Here is a 17,674-nt window from a genome sequence, read left to right as displayed (position 1 = left end):
GCTCGCACCATAGAGGCGGAGCGCTAGCGCGCCCCCTATCCTCTTCCTCCCCGCCAGCCCGCCCGGAAGCGGCGCGGGGCCGGGGCGCTGCGGGCCGCGCTATGGCGGGCACAGCGCTCAAGCGGCTGATGGCTGAGTACAAGCGTGAGTAGCGAGGCCGGGCCGTGGTGCTGCGAGCTGTGTGGGGCGCAGGGCTCGGGAGAGGGCTGGCTGTGGGGCTGGGGGTCTTGCGGGAGGCGGGGCGGCCTCAGTGCCTGTAGGCTGCCTGGGGCCGAGAGGGGCTGATCTCCGAATAGCGGCTGCGATAGAGGGTTCAGAGATGCGGAGGTGGGGAAGAGTTTGTGGACACGGCGTGTGTGTGAGCAGTGCTGAGGGCTGTGGTTTATTCGGCCCAGAGCACGGGAGCTGAGCGGAGCCCTCGTGGCGGCTGCAACTCCTCACGGGGAGCGGTTGGGCAGCGCCGAGCTGTGCGCTGAGGGAACGGAGTGGAGCTGTGTTGGGGAGGGGCGGCTGGGGGCAGGGAGAGGTTGTGCAGCACGGGGCGGTGGGCACGGCACAGCTCCACGGCAGCGAGCACGACTTACCGGCATCTTAACACAAAACCCAAAACGACTCAAAAAGGTGAACGTGTGTGCAGCTGATGGATGCATTTAAATACATCTTACTGAGGAATGACCTCGGCTTGTTTGTGTAAAAGTTGGATGAGCTGTGGCTAGCAGACAGCGGGGCCAGGGGAGCCACTGCTGCTCTCGCCCCGCCAGAGGGAGCCGGGAGCCTCTGCCGAACTCGGGAGCTGCTGGTGCCCGATGCTGGAAGGATGGGGCCCTCTCAGGGTGTTTCTGCCAGCACAAACAGCTTGCTTCCATGAGTTGACCAAAAGTGGCTTTCCTTTGAGAGATAGGCAGTTTGCTTTTTGTTTAGTTGGTTTTGGTCTGTCATTTTCCAGCTTTTTACATAACAAAAGGCAACAGGGTAGGGGAAAACCCACTATTTGTTGGGTGGAGGATGTTGTTGAGCTGTAAGGACTGGACATAAGAACTGGCTGCCTGCTTCATGCTATATGGAGGCTGTTTGCTCTTCAGGGATGTGGAGCTGGTTCTCACTTCGCCTTGGTGGCTTCAGTCTGTACCAAACAGTATTTCTGAGTACATGTTTTCAGACAAAACCCTGTGCTTGGTCCTGGAGTATCCTGCAGGGCATGAGCTCTAACCTATTTGATGATGACAGCCAGCCCTTGACCTGCTGACGTGGTGTCCTAGACACACTACTTTTCTCTGTTGTCACCACAAAGTGCTGACCCAAAAACCAGCCACAGCAGGACTGGTCTCTGCTCCTTTCTGCTCTCCTGTGTGAGTCCCCTCAGCCTTTGAAGTACTTCTGATACTTTGTTACTGGGAAGCTCCACACACGAATGAATTGCTAAGAGAAAACTGATACTAACTAAAGAACCTCTAAAAGGAAGTTACTTAATGCTCCAGGCTGGCATGCCATGAATCTTCTTTGCATGCTGTCCTGGTACAGCACTCGACGTGACCTGAGATACCATCTTGTTTATTATCCTCTCTTACGCTTTCCCAACAGTAGTTGGATAGAGCGTTGTGAAAGGCAAAATAATGCAGTGTGGCTGAGGGCACAGTATTCCTTCTGCACACCTGAATTCCAGAAGTAAAGTAGAGCTTTTGGTTCCTGTGGTCGCCTGCGTGGCCCTGTGCTGTTTTCATGGCTGGGGTCGTGTATTTGGTGGGTGCTCTTGTCCAGCTTCACTACCAAACAGCCCAGCCCCTCCCTGCTGCTTCCCAACAGGCTGCCAAGCTGCAGCCTTGCAGAATTTGTTCTGTTCTGTTGAAGTTTTCTTCCTTCTTTCTCTCCTCTTCCCTTTATGTACTTCTGGTTGTGATAGAGATGTTTGGCAGTCGGTGCCTTGCTGGTGGTTACATTTTGTTTACCACATTGCTGATTCTTTCCTTTCCTGCTTTTTTTTTTTTTTCTTTAATAAGTTTTGACTGTTAATTTTCTGTGTGTGTGTGCATGTTTAAATCTGTTTGTTGTTACCGTATGTGAAAAATGCTTGATGCTGTGTGAGCTTTCAACCTGCTAGAGCAGAAAAGCATTACTTCCTTCTGGGAGGTGCTGTGAAATGGCAATGTTTTCCCATCCAGGTGGAGCTGAAGGGAAGGTGGCTGTGAGCACCAGCAAGATTCATTTCGTTTTTGTCCTCATTTAGAGCTTTGTTTGCATGTTTGGAGGCTGACGACTGTTTGCTGTCTCATGTTTTGAAGTGTTTTTATACTCATGTAGATAAAGCTTTCAAAAATCAGATATAAAAAAACATGTAATTCCTGCTGGTGTATATGTTTGTTAAAATCTCAGTTTAGAATATTTAACAGTATTAAAGCCTAAAATGTATCTCTCAATAGGAGCTTATGCTTGCGAGACTTAAGGGAAGGAAACCCGCTGTTTCTGCCTTTATCATTTCCTTGCTGCATGCTCTTGAAGGTATCTTGTCTGTTTTCAATCTAAAACGGGCTACTTGGGAAACACTCAGTCGCAGCTGTAGGTGCACAGGACGTGCAGTGTTTGGTTTTATGCGCCTTACAGAAAAGCAAAGAGGTGCCTGAGTGGTGGGTTGTAACCCTGGCAGGTATCGCTGGGGGCAGCGCAGGGTTAAAGCCGGGAGGTTTGGAGAAGGCAGATCTGCATCATGCAGAGCAGCAGGGGTGGGGCAGTGAAATGGAAACGGATGCACTGAGCCTGTGTGCACCCAAATCTGTCCCATGTTCCCAGCAGAAGCGCCGCACTTTGGTTGTGCCGGCTTTTCCCTTTCATTCGGTCTCGCCTTAAGAGCAAAGCTTTAAAACAAGGCTTAGCTCCTCTGCTGCAAGCTGGGACTTCATTGTGTTTGCATTTGGAAGCAAATCCCCTGACTGTGTGCAGCACGACCGCCGTGCAAATCGAATGGGATGCCTTGTGGAGGATGCAAAGCTTCAACTGCTCCAAGTGCTCCCAGTGCTGAAGAGAGGCATTGTTCTGAGGCAGCTGGTGGGCTGCCTGCCATGGGCTGCTCCCACATGCACTCACCATATGTGCGTGGCAGAGGGCCTGCAGCCACCCAGGCTCCTGGGACACTCCAGGGCAGCTCCTCTGGGGTGTGAATGCCCAGTGCCTTTACCTGCCAGCCTCAGCTTTTTCTTGAGCCTCTCTGCTCCTTTGTTTGCCTTTTTGTTTGCTTCTTCAAAACCTTTTTTTTTTTTTTTTTTTTGTTAGCATTCCTTTTCTGAATTTCCATTTTCTCCTCCTTGCCACGTTGCCTTTCATCCTCCAGCCTCTCAGAGGCCTCCAGCAGAATCCTGCTGATTGGGTGTTTGTCCTATTTTGATTTCTATTTTGGAAGCTGCAATGGGACTGAAGCAGCTGCTGCCACGCCAGTTCCTGGCAGCTCGTGCTTTGCAGCTCTTGAATGCAGTGCACCCCGTTTCCTTTAGAGTGGTTCTGGACAAACCATACAGTAGGATGTGACTATCCATGTCTGAAAGGCCTTTCTTCTTCCTAAGTATCTCCTCCAAATCAAAGCTCCTGTGCCCGTTCACTGCCTGGTTACTGCCTTGCCTGGTCCTTCAGGATGGAAACCTCTGACTGGTGCCCAAGGGGAGAGGTGAGCAGGGAGAAGAGAAGAAGTGAGCTTCCATCACCTTGCAGGTTCCTTGCTCTGGGGTTTTGCCTCGTGATTCCCAGCACCCAGCTTTGCTTGGAGAGCTGTACAGAATCCCTCAGCACAGCTGCCATACGTCCAGCCCCGCCAGCTTAGGGTCTGAAATATCAGAGCTCCCTGGATTTTCAGGGGAAGTCGTGGGAAATAACAGAACTGCGGGGTCTTGTTTGTTTTCCCTTAAAAAAAGAGCCCCAATATGGGTCAAAACAGCTCCAGGAGTTCCCAGGTTTGACACCTCCATCTGCCTAGAACCATCTACAAGCAGAGCTGCTGCAGACCCACTGTCAAGCTGGAAAAACCCGCTCTGTAATGTCCCTGTTCTCGTGTTCAGGATGTGTTCAGCCCTGGGACTGACCTCCATCTGCTGCTCTTCTTTTGAACTTGAATCTGTGCCGAAGCTGATGGCAATCTGAGTGAGCCAGAGGGTTTTGCTGTCTTTCCTGCCAGCGTATCTCAATGGCTTTTGAATCCATCACCACTTTGAGACACAAATCTGTGCTCTGGTTTGTGCAGCGTTACCCACAGCTCTCGCTTACAGCCTAGCAGGAATTAGGTTAAGCCTCTCATGCGGCCCTTCGTGGCTTTTCATCTTCCCTGGTGATGCGTTGCTGCTTGTTTTCAGGTTGCAGAATGCATGTGGTGCTCTGTGGTTGGTGTTTGCGTGGTGTGAGTCGCTGGTAGAAGTTCACTGATGAATTGGGAATTGCATCCATTTCCTATACAGAGCAAGGGTGGGTCAGTCAGCATTCTGTGTGCATCCACAGCTGTGCTGTTGTCTCTTTTCAACTTGCACTTCCCAGGCCGCACGGGGCGAGATGGTTTAGGTCTGCAGCACAGAGGCACTTGTCATTATCTCTTTGCTTCTGCTCCTTTACCTTTTAGTGTTGTTTTGGGTTTTATGTGGACGTGCTGTGAAGTCTAAGTTGGTGCAAATAGGCTGTAGCAGTACAACCTGTTTGTTGAGTGTATACCTTTATACCCAGTAGCACAGTGCCCCGTGTTTGTGAAAAGAGATTTTTTTTTGCCTTCCTTCCCAGTTTTCTTCCACTGGGAAGACAAGCTTTGAGATCTTGAAAGAGCACAGGACCTCAGGCAATGTCCTTGTCTCTGAAACAGAGAGATATGGATGTGATGGATGGACTGCCCAGTGGATGATGAGTTAGCTGGATGGTTGCACTCACTGCTGTGGTCAGAAGCCCCATGTCCATGTGCTGTCCCTTGGGTCTGTTTTGGGACAGTGTGTGCTTGCAGCCCTGAAGGCCAACTGCATGCTGGGCTGCATTAAAAGCAGCATGGCCAGCAGGTCGGGGGGCAGTGTCCTCCTCTCTGCCCTCGTGAACCCCACCTGAAGCACTGTGTTCAGCCCCTCACAGCAGGGAGGTGGAACTTGATGGTGTTTAAGGTCCCTTCCAACCCAAACCATTCCATGATTCTGCAGTCATTTTGCTTAGAAAATTGTCTTGCATTGACCTCCTGGATGGCAAAACTTGCCCAGAAAAGCAAAGCCAGAAGATTCCTCCTGTGCTTTCCTCAGGCTGTGTTAACATTCCTTGTCCTTTTTCTTTTATAGAACTGACCCTGAACCCACCAGAAGGGATAGTAGCAGGTGAGATGCTAACCAGCTTGTGCACTGTGAAGTTGGAGCCTTACTTTCTGACAGCTCTGAGCATCGTTTCATGTTTTTTTTTCCTCTTAGGTCCTATGAACGAGGAAAACTTCTTTGAGTGGGAAGCTCTGATTATGTGAGTCAATATTGCCTCTTTCTCTGAAAACAGCTCTTGTGCTCTATGAGTACCTTCTGGGAGAACAAGAATATTTAAAAAAACATCTTCCTAGTTTTGCATTACATTGACTTTGGCCTATCTCTGGCTGGAAACTTCTTTTCTGATTCAAACTGGAAATTATATTTGGAATTTAAACAGTGTGACGGGGCAGCTGAAGTGATGATTTGTCATGCAGGTGCCATAATAAGAAACACTTGGCATGTAACTTGCAGATTTTACAAGAGTCATCATTCAGGCTCCACTGGATATATTGTGTATACAAGCACTGCAGGAAACCATAAATTGCTTGTAGACCACACAAACATTGCTCAACTGCAAATACAGGACAGGTTTCCTCAAGTTTTAAGGGGAGCAAAATGGCCAGATAGACCATCAGAGATAGGAGAAAAAAAAATCATTGTCTAAGATTAGTTGACTTACTATTCAAATTTTTTTGTAGGGAAATTGAAAGAGGATTGATTTGAGCTAGCACTGAAATTAAAAAACCAACCAACAAACAAAAAACACAACAGCAAAACAACGCTTTAAAAATCTTTTCAAATTCTTTATATTTCATGGAACAGCTGCTCTTGAGGAGATGTTGGGTGTGGTGGTTCCTTGTAGAACTCTTCTGCTGGTGAACAGCTCTGATCACTCTGCTGTATTCTGGGGGCTGACAGACTTCTTCCAAGGCTGCATCCTTCTGCTCCTGAGCTGTTGGGTACAGCTGTTCACAGCTGAAGTTACCTTGAAAAGACAGGGTCATACCCAGCAGCCTACAAGTCCTCTCTCGCTTCTGCTGCTTTACTCATGCTGTCTGCATCCTTCTTTGGGGAGTTTTGGGTGCCTGGTGATTCTTACAAGATAAAAGTTCTACAGAGTTGTTGAAGGGGAAGGAACAGGTCTGACAGTTTATACACGTGACACCTAACAGTGAGATGAGAAAGTTCCAGTCCTGCAGCTGATAACCTGTCGGTAGGGCTAATCCACACTGCATTTCTTGTGCTCTTTGGTAGGAGCAGTGTTTGCTGACCCTGTTTGGGGCTGGGCACAGGGCAGGCTTTCAGCATGGCTCCTCATGGTGCGTGACCCCTTGGACACTGTTGTCCAAGGGTGGAAAAGCAGCTGGCACACAAACAATGCCATTCCTATCAAGCTGTAGTGTATCACCTATTCTGTACGAGCTGCGGGGGTGATCCTGCCTTCTTGCAAGCATGAGGCTCTAAGTTATTTTAATCCTTGGTAGAGATTTGGATTACCACTGCTCGTTCGTGGGTTGACACAGAGCTGCTTGCAGCAGGGCATCCTGTGATGAACAGGTTGCACCTCCTGGGAGCTCAGTCTCCTGAAGATAAACACCAGTCATGGAATGAGGTAGATGACTACAGTCAAAACCTGTCACCTTAGGCAACCATGGAATCTTACTCTTCTTTCTGTAAGTGGGACAGTTACCACTTCTCTATAACATGTGTTTTGTGATGTACCTACTGCCAGCTCAGAAAGCTCTCTTGGTGTTTAGAAACCCCAGAGGATTTATTGCTCTTGGAATGTGGAAGGAAATTCCTGTCCATCGCTACTTTCTAGTAACAGAGATTTTGTGGTTGATGACAGCTTTCATGGGGGGCACACAGGATACTTCTTTATTTGATTTATTACCTAGAAAATATCTTTTTTTTCTGTTGTTTTTCCTAACAAATGCTTAAACAGCAGAGGATCTACTTGCAAACTTGCAAGCCCTTTAAAGTGCTGAGTGTTGAGCTTCAGGTCTTTGTCAGCGCTAAATGAGAGGCGGAGGTGCTTTTAGTTTCTGAATTGTGTGTGTGTCATAATAAAATCATATTCTAAGATCTGCTAAATTCTGAAGCTGTGGTACAATAGAAACAAGTTTACTCTAAGCAGGTTGGGTTACTTTAATCTCTTTACAATACTCTATTGGTAAACATGTTTGAGTACAGCTACACAACTTGTTTATGTTTGTGATAATGTTCTTGAGTGTTTTGTAATCTCAAATGTGCTGTGTGAGACTGTGGGATTGAAAGAAGTGCAGATGAGGTGATTAAAGTAAGGCTGACTTACATTTGAGAAGGATGAAATGCAAAATGTAGATAAGTGCTGTAGTGATGAAAAGAGAGCAAAATATTCTTCTCTCCACACGCTTTTGAGAAAGCTAGAGTACATCATCACAAACAAAACTGAAGAAAAAGAGAGTTAAGAGGAAAAGACATTGCCCATCTATCAGTCTATAGGGGGGCTGGGTGATGTTACAGAGACTGCTTGGAAGCTTGGCCCAGAGATTGTTTTAAAAGGCTTTCTTTTAATATAATAAGTAACAATACTGTTTGTATTCCTGATGGTCTTGCCTGCAGCAGCAGTGCTGGATAAATGCTGAGCATAAACATTCCGCACTGACGTGGCTGAATGATAGGACAGTTCTTAGGCTTATGGATTAGAGCTGTAGGTTGGAATACAACATGGTAATTTTTCTGAACAGTGAAAGCTTACAGCCTGGTGTTCAGTGTGCCCTTCTGATAAGGCATCAAACAGTAGCTGATGGGAGTATTTACAGAAACCAAACCTTTGCAGCCGGGAACCTCCTTCCTGGTGATAAATAGCCCCAGCACGTCAATGGAGTTTATCAGCTTGACACTGCGTGAGGTCTGACAGACTGTGTTATGTTATGCAAGCTCATGAATTTAACATTTCGAGACCAAGTTTTGTCCTCTAGCATGGAATTCCCCTTTTCAGCATCTGATGACTGTGGGGTTTGGTCTTTTTTCGCCCTCTTTTTGAGGAACCACTTACAAATGTACTTGAAGCCATGGTTATGGCATTAATCGCTGTTATCACTTCAATTTTCCCTCCTATTTTGGCAGGCACTGCCCTTGGGTTTTTTTTTCCCTTGCCTAAATAACATCAAGCTCACGGAGTTCAGAATCTCATATTATGTCTTGTATGGCAGGAATTGTTCCTGGCATGACTTTTTCTGATTTTTTTTCTGGAGTCAGCATAGTTACATTTAGCACAGGCACTGCAGGAATAGTGCAACTTTTTGTTAACTTCTGGAATTTGTATCGATGTCTTTGCCATAGCTGCTGGGAGCAAGACAGGCAAGGAAAGAAACAAATGCAGGCAGAGGATAAGGAAGGCTGGTTAGATCGCAGTGCTGAGTCAGATGTATCACCTGCAGGTGACAAGTTCCCTCTGACCCTAGCAGAAAATTTGCAGAAGGGCATCCCATGGGAAAAGGGATGTTTGCTGGCCTGTTGGCTCAACGGGGAGGATGCCACTGCTGTGCTCTGAGCTTTTCTTGGGGAAATCCTTATCAGAGGGAGAAGCTCAGGAAAAATCCCTGCAGAAGGCACAGAGGTCCTGAAAATGTGACGTGCTGTGAAATTCCTACGGAGCAGGCAGTGTGGCTGCAGAAGGACTGTGTGTTTTGCCTTGCTGGCCCTGCTGATAATCCTTTTAGAACTGGAAGCAGCAAGTTTAACCATTGTGGTCTTCAGTGTGTTTTGTAGTTGCAAACGCTGTCTTGGATTAACTTAAATAATTTCTTTGAAGTTGACCCTGGCAGCAGTGAATGGCTGAAACAAAAGCAGTGTGCTCTCTTAATGCAGGGCCTAAAATGGAGCATGTTGGGTTAATGTATTTGACAGAAGAGCCCTTAAGGCTGTGTGTTTGCTCTCAGAACAGAAGACACCCACCAGCTTTTCAATGCTTGTATGTACATACTCTTAGAAGTTCAACAATAAGCCTTGAAAATGCAGCTGGAATTAAAATACTTGTGAAAAAATGCATTCAGTTTGCCCTCAGATGTGAATATTGAATCCTGACTAAATTTAAGGAGAAGACAGAAAAGGAAGCATACGTGGTTGAGATGCTTCAGCTCATCCTGCATAGCTGCATTTCTCTAATCTCACCTCGAGTCAATGTTCAGGTTTAAAGCACTTGAGGTCTTGTGTTTATCTGTCAGCCAAGCCTTCTGAATTGCAGAGTTTAGCAGTGATCCTCTGTGGGGCTTTAGGTTTTGCCTGCCTCCATTTTCTTTTTCTGTAGATCACCAATGTAATCTGAACTGGATGAAGCTTTTGACCATTTGGCTTTGAGATTTTTTGTTCCTTCTGGCATGGAGAACATGTTGGTGGATTGGGAGGTGCAGGCACCAATATATTCCTAAATCTTTCTTCCCAGGCAATAGAATCCTCATTTCAAAAGCTGTCTAGTGAAGACAGGAGGTTTCCTTGGCTGAGACATTAAGTGACGAAGCCTTTTCCCTGATCTTACCAATCAGGGGAGATGGAGTTTGTTTTATAACTTCCAGGGGGTTCATCTAGTTGGAATAAATCATGTCAAGTAAACTTTTTTGCTTACCTTCCAAAAACGTTTTGTGTAGAGAGGATAAAATAGCTGCATGCTCACCTGATTGTGCTTTGAACTGGATGCTGAACACAAGAAGGAAATGTTTCTGCAGGAGCCTTGATGAAGTTATTTCTTCTCTGTATACATTTGAGGGAGGGAAAGCTAAATGCCTGAAGTCTGCAAAGCATGGGGCTGTCCTGCATCTGGCAGTTTTGGTCCCTGGGCTGCGTTTTTATTTTTACAAAACACGGTGTGGTTGCACTCGATACTGGCTGTTGGAATCCTCCTAGGCTTTATAAGCTCTTTTTGAGCTACAGCATTTGACATCTCTGTCTCTGCAGCCTAACAGCATCTTCAAAGGCACGGGAGTCCCACACCTGCCTCTGCCTTCTCTTGACGTGCAGACACTCAAATCCTGGAACATGCCTTGGAGCCAGATACTCCAATTATAGCCAGACACACCCTGCTAATTAAGCCATGTTGTGACCTTCCTAGTAATTTAGTGTGCAAGCTTTGATTTTTTTTTTTTTCATTATTTTTTTTTTTCCCCCCATTCCCTCCCAAACCCCAAATTTGGATTTAAGTTTATGAGATGTGGGATGAGAGCGTTTTAACTCTTAGTATTCTGGAGTAGATGATATAACGCAAACCTAAGACGTCTCATTAGACAAGAAGCTGGTGAAAGAAATACACGTAACTCAGGTGAATCTCTTTTTGTCTCTTTCTAGGGGTCCTGAAGATACCTGTTTCGAGTACGGGGTTTTCCCTGCTGTTCTGAGCTTCCCACTTGACTATCCTCTAAGTCCTCCGAAGATGAGGTTCACGTGTGAGATGTTCCATCCAAACAGTGAGTGCTGCATGGGGAGCAGGGGGCTTTTACACCATAAACAAACAGCTTCTGCTGAGAGAGAGCAGGCATCCTGGCTCAGGGATGAATGGTGCTCTCCCTGTCTGTAGGCGTGAGCAGCTACACAGCAGTGCTGCTCTTTGCTAGGATCGCTCTCTCTTTGTCACATTAGTCCTTACACACCTTATGATGTTAAACAGCCCAATAGACTCCAACAGTTCCACTGCCTTGAAGATCATTCCAGGAATACTTGTAACTACTTCATAAACAAACAGAAGTGTTTTGTACACAATGTAAGATTTAGTAAAACAATACAGACTCTTTCCAGTGTTGCTCTGTGGTTTGTATTTTAAGTAGTTTTGTTTTAGGTGAAAATTTATTCATATTGACCAAAGTCTGGATGCAGCTTTAGTTGGCAGCATGACTTTTTTTCCCCATTTGACAAAGGCATGATCTTTCTGAAGTCCAGGGTGCTCTGTCCATGCAGCTGGTACATCTGTAGGCCTCAATACTCAACACTTTGCTGGCCTTTTTGCTGCAAATCCAGAGCGGACAACGTCTCAGCTTTATGTCTCTTGGGACTTAAGGGGAAGGAATTGAAGTAACAATGAGTACAACTTTTTTCTTTGGACTGATAAAAACCTTAAAGCTCCTTCCAACCCAGAGCACGACTTTCCGGAGTCAGTGCTGGCATTTGCTGTACAATTGTGAATGCATCTACCAAATCAGCATGGATTGTGATGAGATTGTTGTCATCACCCAGATTTGATGAGCTGGTCCCATGTTTGAGGCTATTAGGCCTCTGCCACTTGAGAACAATAAGCAGCAAACACTGCCCTGCTGCCTAGGGTTTCCTTCTCAGCTGGCATTCCGACACTTGTACAATGCGACTCTTAGTCTCCGCTGGGAAGCTATTTATTTATTATCTTATTCCAAGGAATTTTGCATTTACTTGAAGTCCCTTTAACTTTTCCCAAAGCACTACTGACACAGATTCTTGCCCATTTAATCCACAGACAAGCCCATATTTTTGTTCTCATGTGGGGGGCACATGTTTGCACATGACAGCACAGAACTGTGCACAAGTGCCTGAGGCAGTTCAGTGTCACCTTTGCAGCTCTGACATCTGCAGCAGCTGTCGGCATATGGAAACTGCACGGCCAAATCACTTTGTTGCTCCAGCTGGGCTAATTCACCCAGACTTCTTGCTGGGGCAGATCTGCATCCATGCAGTATGCTGTGATTCTAGCTCTGGGCTTGGCTTGCAGATCTGTGCTAGGAGCTGCTTTGTGCCACAGAAAGCAGCATAGCCAGGAGGGGGTGGGCTGCTGGAGGCCCAAGCAGCTTGACTCAGCTACACGTGGGCATTTCCATGACGCTGGGTCATGGTAATGAAAATTCAAGGTCACAAGCAGCAGAGAAGTTTGCTTTATTCTTTTTTACTGTCATGGTCCAATGGAGGACTCCAGCATGCATTCAGTGATGTAGGACTGTTACCCTGTAATTTAAGCAGGACTAGATTTAAGTAGGACTAGACCTACTTGGCTGTGCACTAATGCTGGGCTTGTTCCACCAGGCTGCAGCTCTTACTTTTCCAAGGAACCTCTTGTTGGTTGCTAAGTGATCTGAGTGCTTCCAGCAAGCTTTCCTTGGGGAAGATGATTTGTAAATTTGTTTTTGAGAAGTTTTATTAGATTTTTGTCTTTAGGTTTTCTGCAACAGGAAATTTTAAACTGAGTCTGTATCAGTCATATGTAGGCAAAGCCTGAAATATCTAGAAGAGCCAAGTGTTTCCTTAGAGTAACAGTTAATCCCCTGTACTTCTTGCACAGTTTACCCAGATGGGAGAGTTTGCATCTCTATTCTTCACGCTCCTGGGGATGATCCCATGGGATATGAGAGCAGTGCTGAGCGGTGGAGTCCTGTGCAGAGTGTGGAAAAGATCCTCTTGTCTGTCGTTAGCATGCTGGCAGGTAAGGGCTGGGGTTTTATTAGCAGGAGCTCAGCTAGCTTCTGCTTGATACATAGCTAAAGCTTCTTGCATTTTTGCACTTAAGCTACTTGGCAGCAATCAGAGTATTTAAAGCCCTAATATTTATTTATCAATAAACCAATTTTCTTAAAATAATTGGGGAAAAAAAAATACTGAATTAGTAAATGGGTTTCCAGCTTTCTGACAACTGCACCGTGTTCCTTCTGGTCAGCAGCAGCCAGGCACAGGGTGATGGTCAGGTAATGGGTCCTGAAGTTCAGCTGCTCTTGCACAAAGCAGTAATGGATTTGGCTTTAGCAACTGAAGGATTAAGAGGCAGATAAATCAGTATGCTAGATAGGAGTCCGTGGCCTCTATTCCCAGCCACTTTCCCTGATTTCTGTTTGTTTGGCAACCTGGGAAATGCACCCCATTCTGCCATCTCTGAAATAAAGGAAGCCTTCTTGAGAAGCAGAGTGTGGTGAAAACAGTCAGTGCAACTTCTTACTTTAAATCCTGCAAGAACTATGGATCAGATCTCTCATGCTCATCTTCCTGATGGATATTTTGCACGTTGTGGACAGTGCTTTGAGCTGCCTGAGAAGGCAGAAGCTTGTCCCCAAGAATCAGTTTGGAATGATGAAGGTTTAGGTTTTAGAAGCAGCAAAGCTGATCAAAGAACATGCAAAAGATTTTTATCTGTGACTGTGTCAACTTCAAAATAGCAACCTGCTGATGGAATCTGTCCAAAGACTAGTGCCTCATTGGGCTCCCTGTGCCCTCCAGGAACATGGCTTGTTGTACAACCTTACCTAGACTGCTCTACAGGGGAATCATATGGTCTCTCTTGTTCTCTGATCCTGTTTTCCCCATGGCTTTTGGAGGACTTAGCGTAAAACATCAATTGTCATCTTCCTCCAGGCTGCTGGCAAGCTCTCAGCTGTGGATCTGCTAACTGAGCAAACCTGAATTTACCAAATGGAGTGTCTTGTGCATCTATCCTGACTGTTGGGTTTTAAGGGTAGTGTAGAGTTGTGTATTTGGACCAGAATGGGAAACAAAATGAGTGGAGTATGTTTGGAGTGGCTTGTATAATCCCATGACAGTTGTCCTGCTGCATGCTGACCGTGAACCTGAAAAGTTCCATGCCTCAGCTTACCTCTCTACAAAAAGAAGTGTTTGAGTTGCAGGGTCTTAGTCTACTTTGTAAAGCACTTTGAAATCCTCAGATGAAAGATATTGCAGAAATGAAAGCATTTTACGTTGAGTTTTGTGTTGTTTGTTGTTGTTTTTTTTTAATAGAACAAACCATCCAGAAGAGGGGCAGAGCCTGTTTGGGTGGCCTGCTTTGTGGGGCTTTGTGTTTGTGAAGCCACAGAACCAGAACAAATGTGTAGCAAGGAGCCCTGTGCAGTTTTACAGACCTCTGACAGCACTGCTGGTGACACACAGTGGTACTCTGTCAGCATGTTGGGGCTCAGCTCCCCAGCAAAGTGAAACAGTCTTTCTCCACCACTTGTTTCTTGCCTGAAGCCTACCTTGCTGCCATGCTCTCTTGTGATCAGTTAAATGAGAACTGTTAGGGAGTCCAGCAGCTGCAACTGTAATTCCTTTAATGGTGCTGAGCAGGGGAAGTATACCAGAGCCACAGGGAAGAGGCGGTGCAGAGACGTTGCAGAAGAAATGAGTTGATGTTGCTCAGTCCCCTGCCTGCCCACAGACCTTTCCATCTCTCTCGTTTCAGAGCCAAACGATGAAAGTGGAGCCAATGTAGATGCTTCCAAGATGTGGCGGGAAGACAGAGAACAATTTAATAAAATTGCCAAGCAGATTGTGCAGAAGTCACTTGGACTTTAAGCTCACAAAAAGACTGAAATGTTTTGTATTTCTCTCCACCTGAAAAAGAGCAGTGCTCAGTGCTGGTACCAAAAAGGAAAACTTTGCAAAACTATTGGTCTAGTTCTTATCCTTCATTATTTATTTGCCATCTCTTTTCTGCTTCCGCTGCTGCACAGAAGCCTCTAGTTTACTCACTAAATTGTATGGGAAAGGGATTTTTTGCTGGGGAAAATAATGGGAACAGTGCTGTTTGAAAGGCTCTTTGTTGCTACCTCACTTCATGGTATGGAAAGCTTGGAAACTTTGCAATCTGCAGCCCGCTTCTGTCAATCTGCTATTGGAGAACAGCCTTAGTTAGATGACCTGCTGGAGGAGTTAGCTTTGCATTTGTATAGGCAGCATTGCATTGGGAACACCAGTAGGCAGAAAATAATTATTAGTTTTATTATACCAGCTAAGTTAAGGACAGCGTTTGCAGTCAGAACTGATTTGAAGAGTGGTTAACCAGAGAAGCTATAAAAGAGGGTTGTAGACAGAATGGTTTAACATAGGAAGTGATTCAGCACCATCTAACTTGAAGATCCACGTGGTCATTGCCAGCAACTGGCTGGTACTCCTGCGTTACACTGTGAATTTGTACTGAGCCTTAGAGTTTGGGTTTGCTTGGAAGAAAGCCCAAGAATTGCTTTATTGGTCCTTGAAGACATTCAGTATAAACATGACATTCAATTGGAGGTGCAAGATGTAAAGACTGAGTTTTTAAATACATACAGGGTTCACTGTGAGCCCCAGGTATGTCATCTGCAGCCTGAAAATGCAATGAGGTTGTTCCTGCTCCATGGGGGATGTAAGATATCTCTGCAGTTAGGTCAGCTCTTCTCTCCTGTAGCCATTTGGACGCTCAGAAAATGAGGCATCGCTGGCCTTTGCCACCACAGCCCAGGTCACCCAGTTTTCAGGTGAAGGAGCCTTTGCCACCAATGAGTTTTGTAAAATGGACTGCAATGCTTCTTTATGCTGAATGCTCTTAAGTAGGAGTCACAGGCAACCTCAGTTCTGTTCTCTGGAGGATGGTAAGATGCTTGTTTAAAAGGGCAGAACACTGTAGGCCACTTCTGGTGGCAGGAGATGACCTGCAATGCTTTGTGAAGCTGCTTGGGAGCCACTGGTGACCTTTGCAAGTGAGTCTCTTGTTTAAAGCCAAATCCTCTCCAATTTATTACAAGCAGCAACGCCCATTGATGGCATGTGAAATCAAATTTTGCTGGCTGTTTTAAATGAGCTACGTTTGAGAAGGACTGTTCTTCTAGGAGAAGCTTGGGAATGGAAGGAGCTGCGCTGTGCAGAAAGCTTAATGGAGGAGATTGTGTGCATGTGTGTGTGTGTTGAACTTGTCAGTATTTACATCGTGCTGCACATGCTGCTTATTCACAGGCTGCAGATTGCTGGCTGCCACTTTTCTCATCTTTAAAGTTTGTATTGCTGAGCTTAGCCCTGTAGAAGTAATTCTTGTCGCTTCGGTGGAAGGGTGCAAGGTGGACCCAGCGTAACATGGGAGCAGAGATGACAAGATAGTATTGTACCTAACTAGTATTTCAAGGCATACAGGAAAATGTAGCATTTATATGCAAAATGAGAGTGGTTTTGGGGGTTATAATATATGAAGTGTAGCTCCTGCAAGTACCTCAGCTGCTGTTGGAGAGCTGTGTGCACTGCAGAGCAAATGCTGTGTTCAGCAGACATGGCAAAGTGAGGCTCTTTTTAAGTGCAGAGTGTTTTAATCGTGTGTGTTTGCTCATTATTTTACAGTGGGATTTAGTCTGTATTCTGAAAATAAAGTGATTATGTTTTTTCCTTTGATAACTACATGCAAATGTATTTGAGTAAGTTCATGGGTAAACAGCTGGTCAAGAGTCCAGTTTCATTGTGGGCCAATGGAGTGGAAGAGTTTGTGGTAATGCGAGTAAAACACTGGGGATGCTTTAGAGATGTGAAAGACTTGATGCAGTTGCTGGGGCTTTCCAGGCAAGTATCTTGTCTCTAGTGATGGCAATCACTTGATCTTTCAAAGAAAACTAAAAATCTGGCAGCCAACAGATGTGACTCAGTTTGCCTCTAACAAAGGTTTTGTGATGATCTCAGTCTCTGGGCTTAGGAACATCTTGTTATGGCAACAGGTGAATCATGAGCTGCTGTGTATCATCCTGAGTGCCGATACCAGATGTCAGATTGGGGAAGGACAGTTAGTTGGAGATTCTCAGGAGGAATTGGATAGTGCCCCCAAAACAGAGCTCTCAAGCAGAGTTCAGCACAGCCTGCACTGAGAGTTTCCATGCACAGACAATTGTCTGGGGAACACCCCGACCTTCCTGCTTGTAAAGCTGCCACTTGGATGCTGCAATAGCCTCCCCTGAAAGCTTAATCCTCTCCTTGAAAGAGTACTCACGCTAGCAAGGTGTGTAATGCTAGCCAGTAGCAATAATTTTCTGAGCCGTTGCCTTTTTTCTGCCTGCAACAGTTACTATAAAATACATTCCTTGGGGAGTGTCAGAATGCTACAGGTGTTACGCATGCAAGCTAAGTATTAAAGATTAAAACAAAAAAAAAAGACACAAAAACTCTTTCTGTGGGTTATGTTTGCCTTAGGCTTATATCTATCTATCTGTATATAAAGACTCGACAGAGCTGTAAAGATGCAAGCAGTGTCTTTTCGAGAGCCTTTGTGTATGCCTACATATACATGCGTGTGCTTTTTTTCTTCTTGGCAAAAGGAGCAGTGTCAGAACACACACAGTGGGATGCAAGCCATTCAGTAATTGTGTTGTGTGTGTGTGCCTGCACGCTGTTCTTTGAAAGTGCAAACTGCTGCGGGAGAGGCATTGGAACCACATGAAAGGGCTGCAGCTCCAGGGCAGAGCAATCAAGAGGGTGCTCTCCTGCTTTTTTTTCTTTTTTTTTTTTTTGGCTGGATGTGAATGGAAGGAAGGCGGTGTGCTGCCTTCAGGATGGAGCTCTGCATCTCTGGAAGGTTCTTGCTTTCCTCTGACTTGTGTCTTGGGAAGGATGCTGTGTGTCTTCTGCCTCTGTGAGAACAGAGAGGCACAGCCACCTGCAGCGTGGCCTTGGCTGGAGATCAGGGGTGCACAACAGTGTTAGATTCAGCATACTTTGTTGTTTAACTGTTC

The 17,674-nt window shown here is 45.8% G+C and overlaps 1 protein-coding gene across 2 annotated transcripts; it reads left to right on the top strand.

Annotated features, from left to right (window-relative positions):
- The first annotated feature begins 44 nt into the window (after positions 1-44).
- Positions 45-15,748, top strand: UBE2G2 (ubiquitin conjugating enzyme E2 G2). Of its 2 annotated transcripts, XM_042878487.1 has the most exons (6): positions 45-144; positions 5,280-5,315; positions 5,406-5,451; positions 10,560-10,678; positions 12,511-12,651; positions 14,395-15,748. In XM_042878487.1, the coding sequence occupies exons 1-6, from the start codon at positions 102-104 to the stop codon at positions 14,505-14,507; spliced, it is 498 nt and encodes a 165-aa protein (XP_042734421.1). In that variant the 5' UTR covers positions 45-101; the 3' UTR covers positions 14,508-15,748. The 2 variants fall into 2 exon arrangements, with proteins under 2 accessions (XP_042734421.1, XP_042734422.1); XM_042878488.1 differs by lacking the exons at positions 5,280-5,315; positions 5,406-5,451 and having other exon boundaries at positions 50-144.
- The last annotated feature ends 1,926 nt before the right edge of the window (positions 15,749-17,674 follow it).

This window comes from Lagopus leucura, unplaced genomic scaffold, assembly GCF_019238085.1.
Source record: "Lagopus leucura isolate 7727_CA_CO unplaced genomic scaffold, USGS_WTPT01 Super-Scaffold_100021, whole genome shotgun sequence".
Classification (NCBI taxonomy): Eukaryota; Metazoa; Chordata; class Aves; order Galliformes; family Phasianidae; genus Lagopus; species Lagopus leucura.
This window is presented reverse-complemented; position numbering and strand designations above follow the sequence as displayed.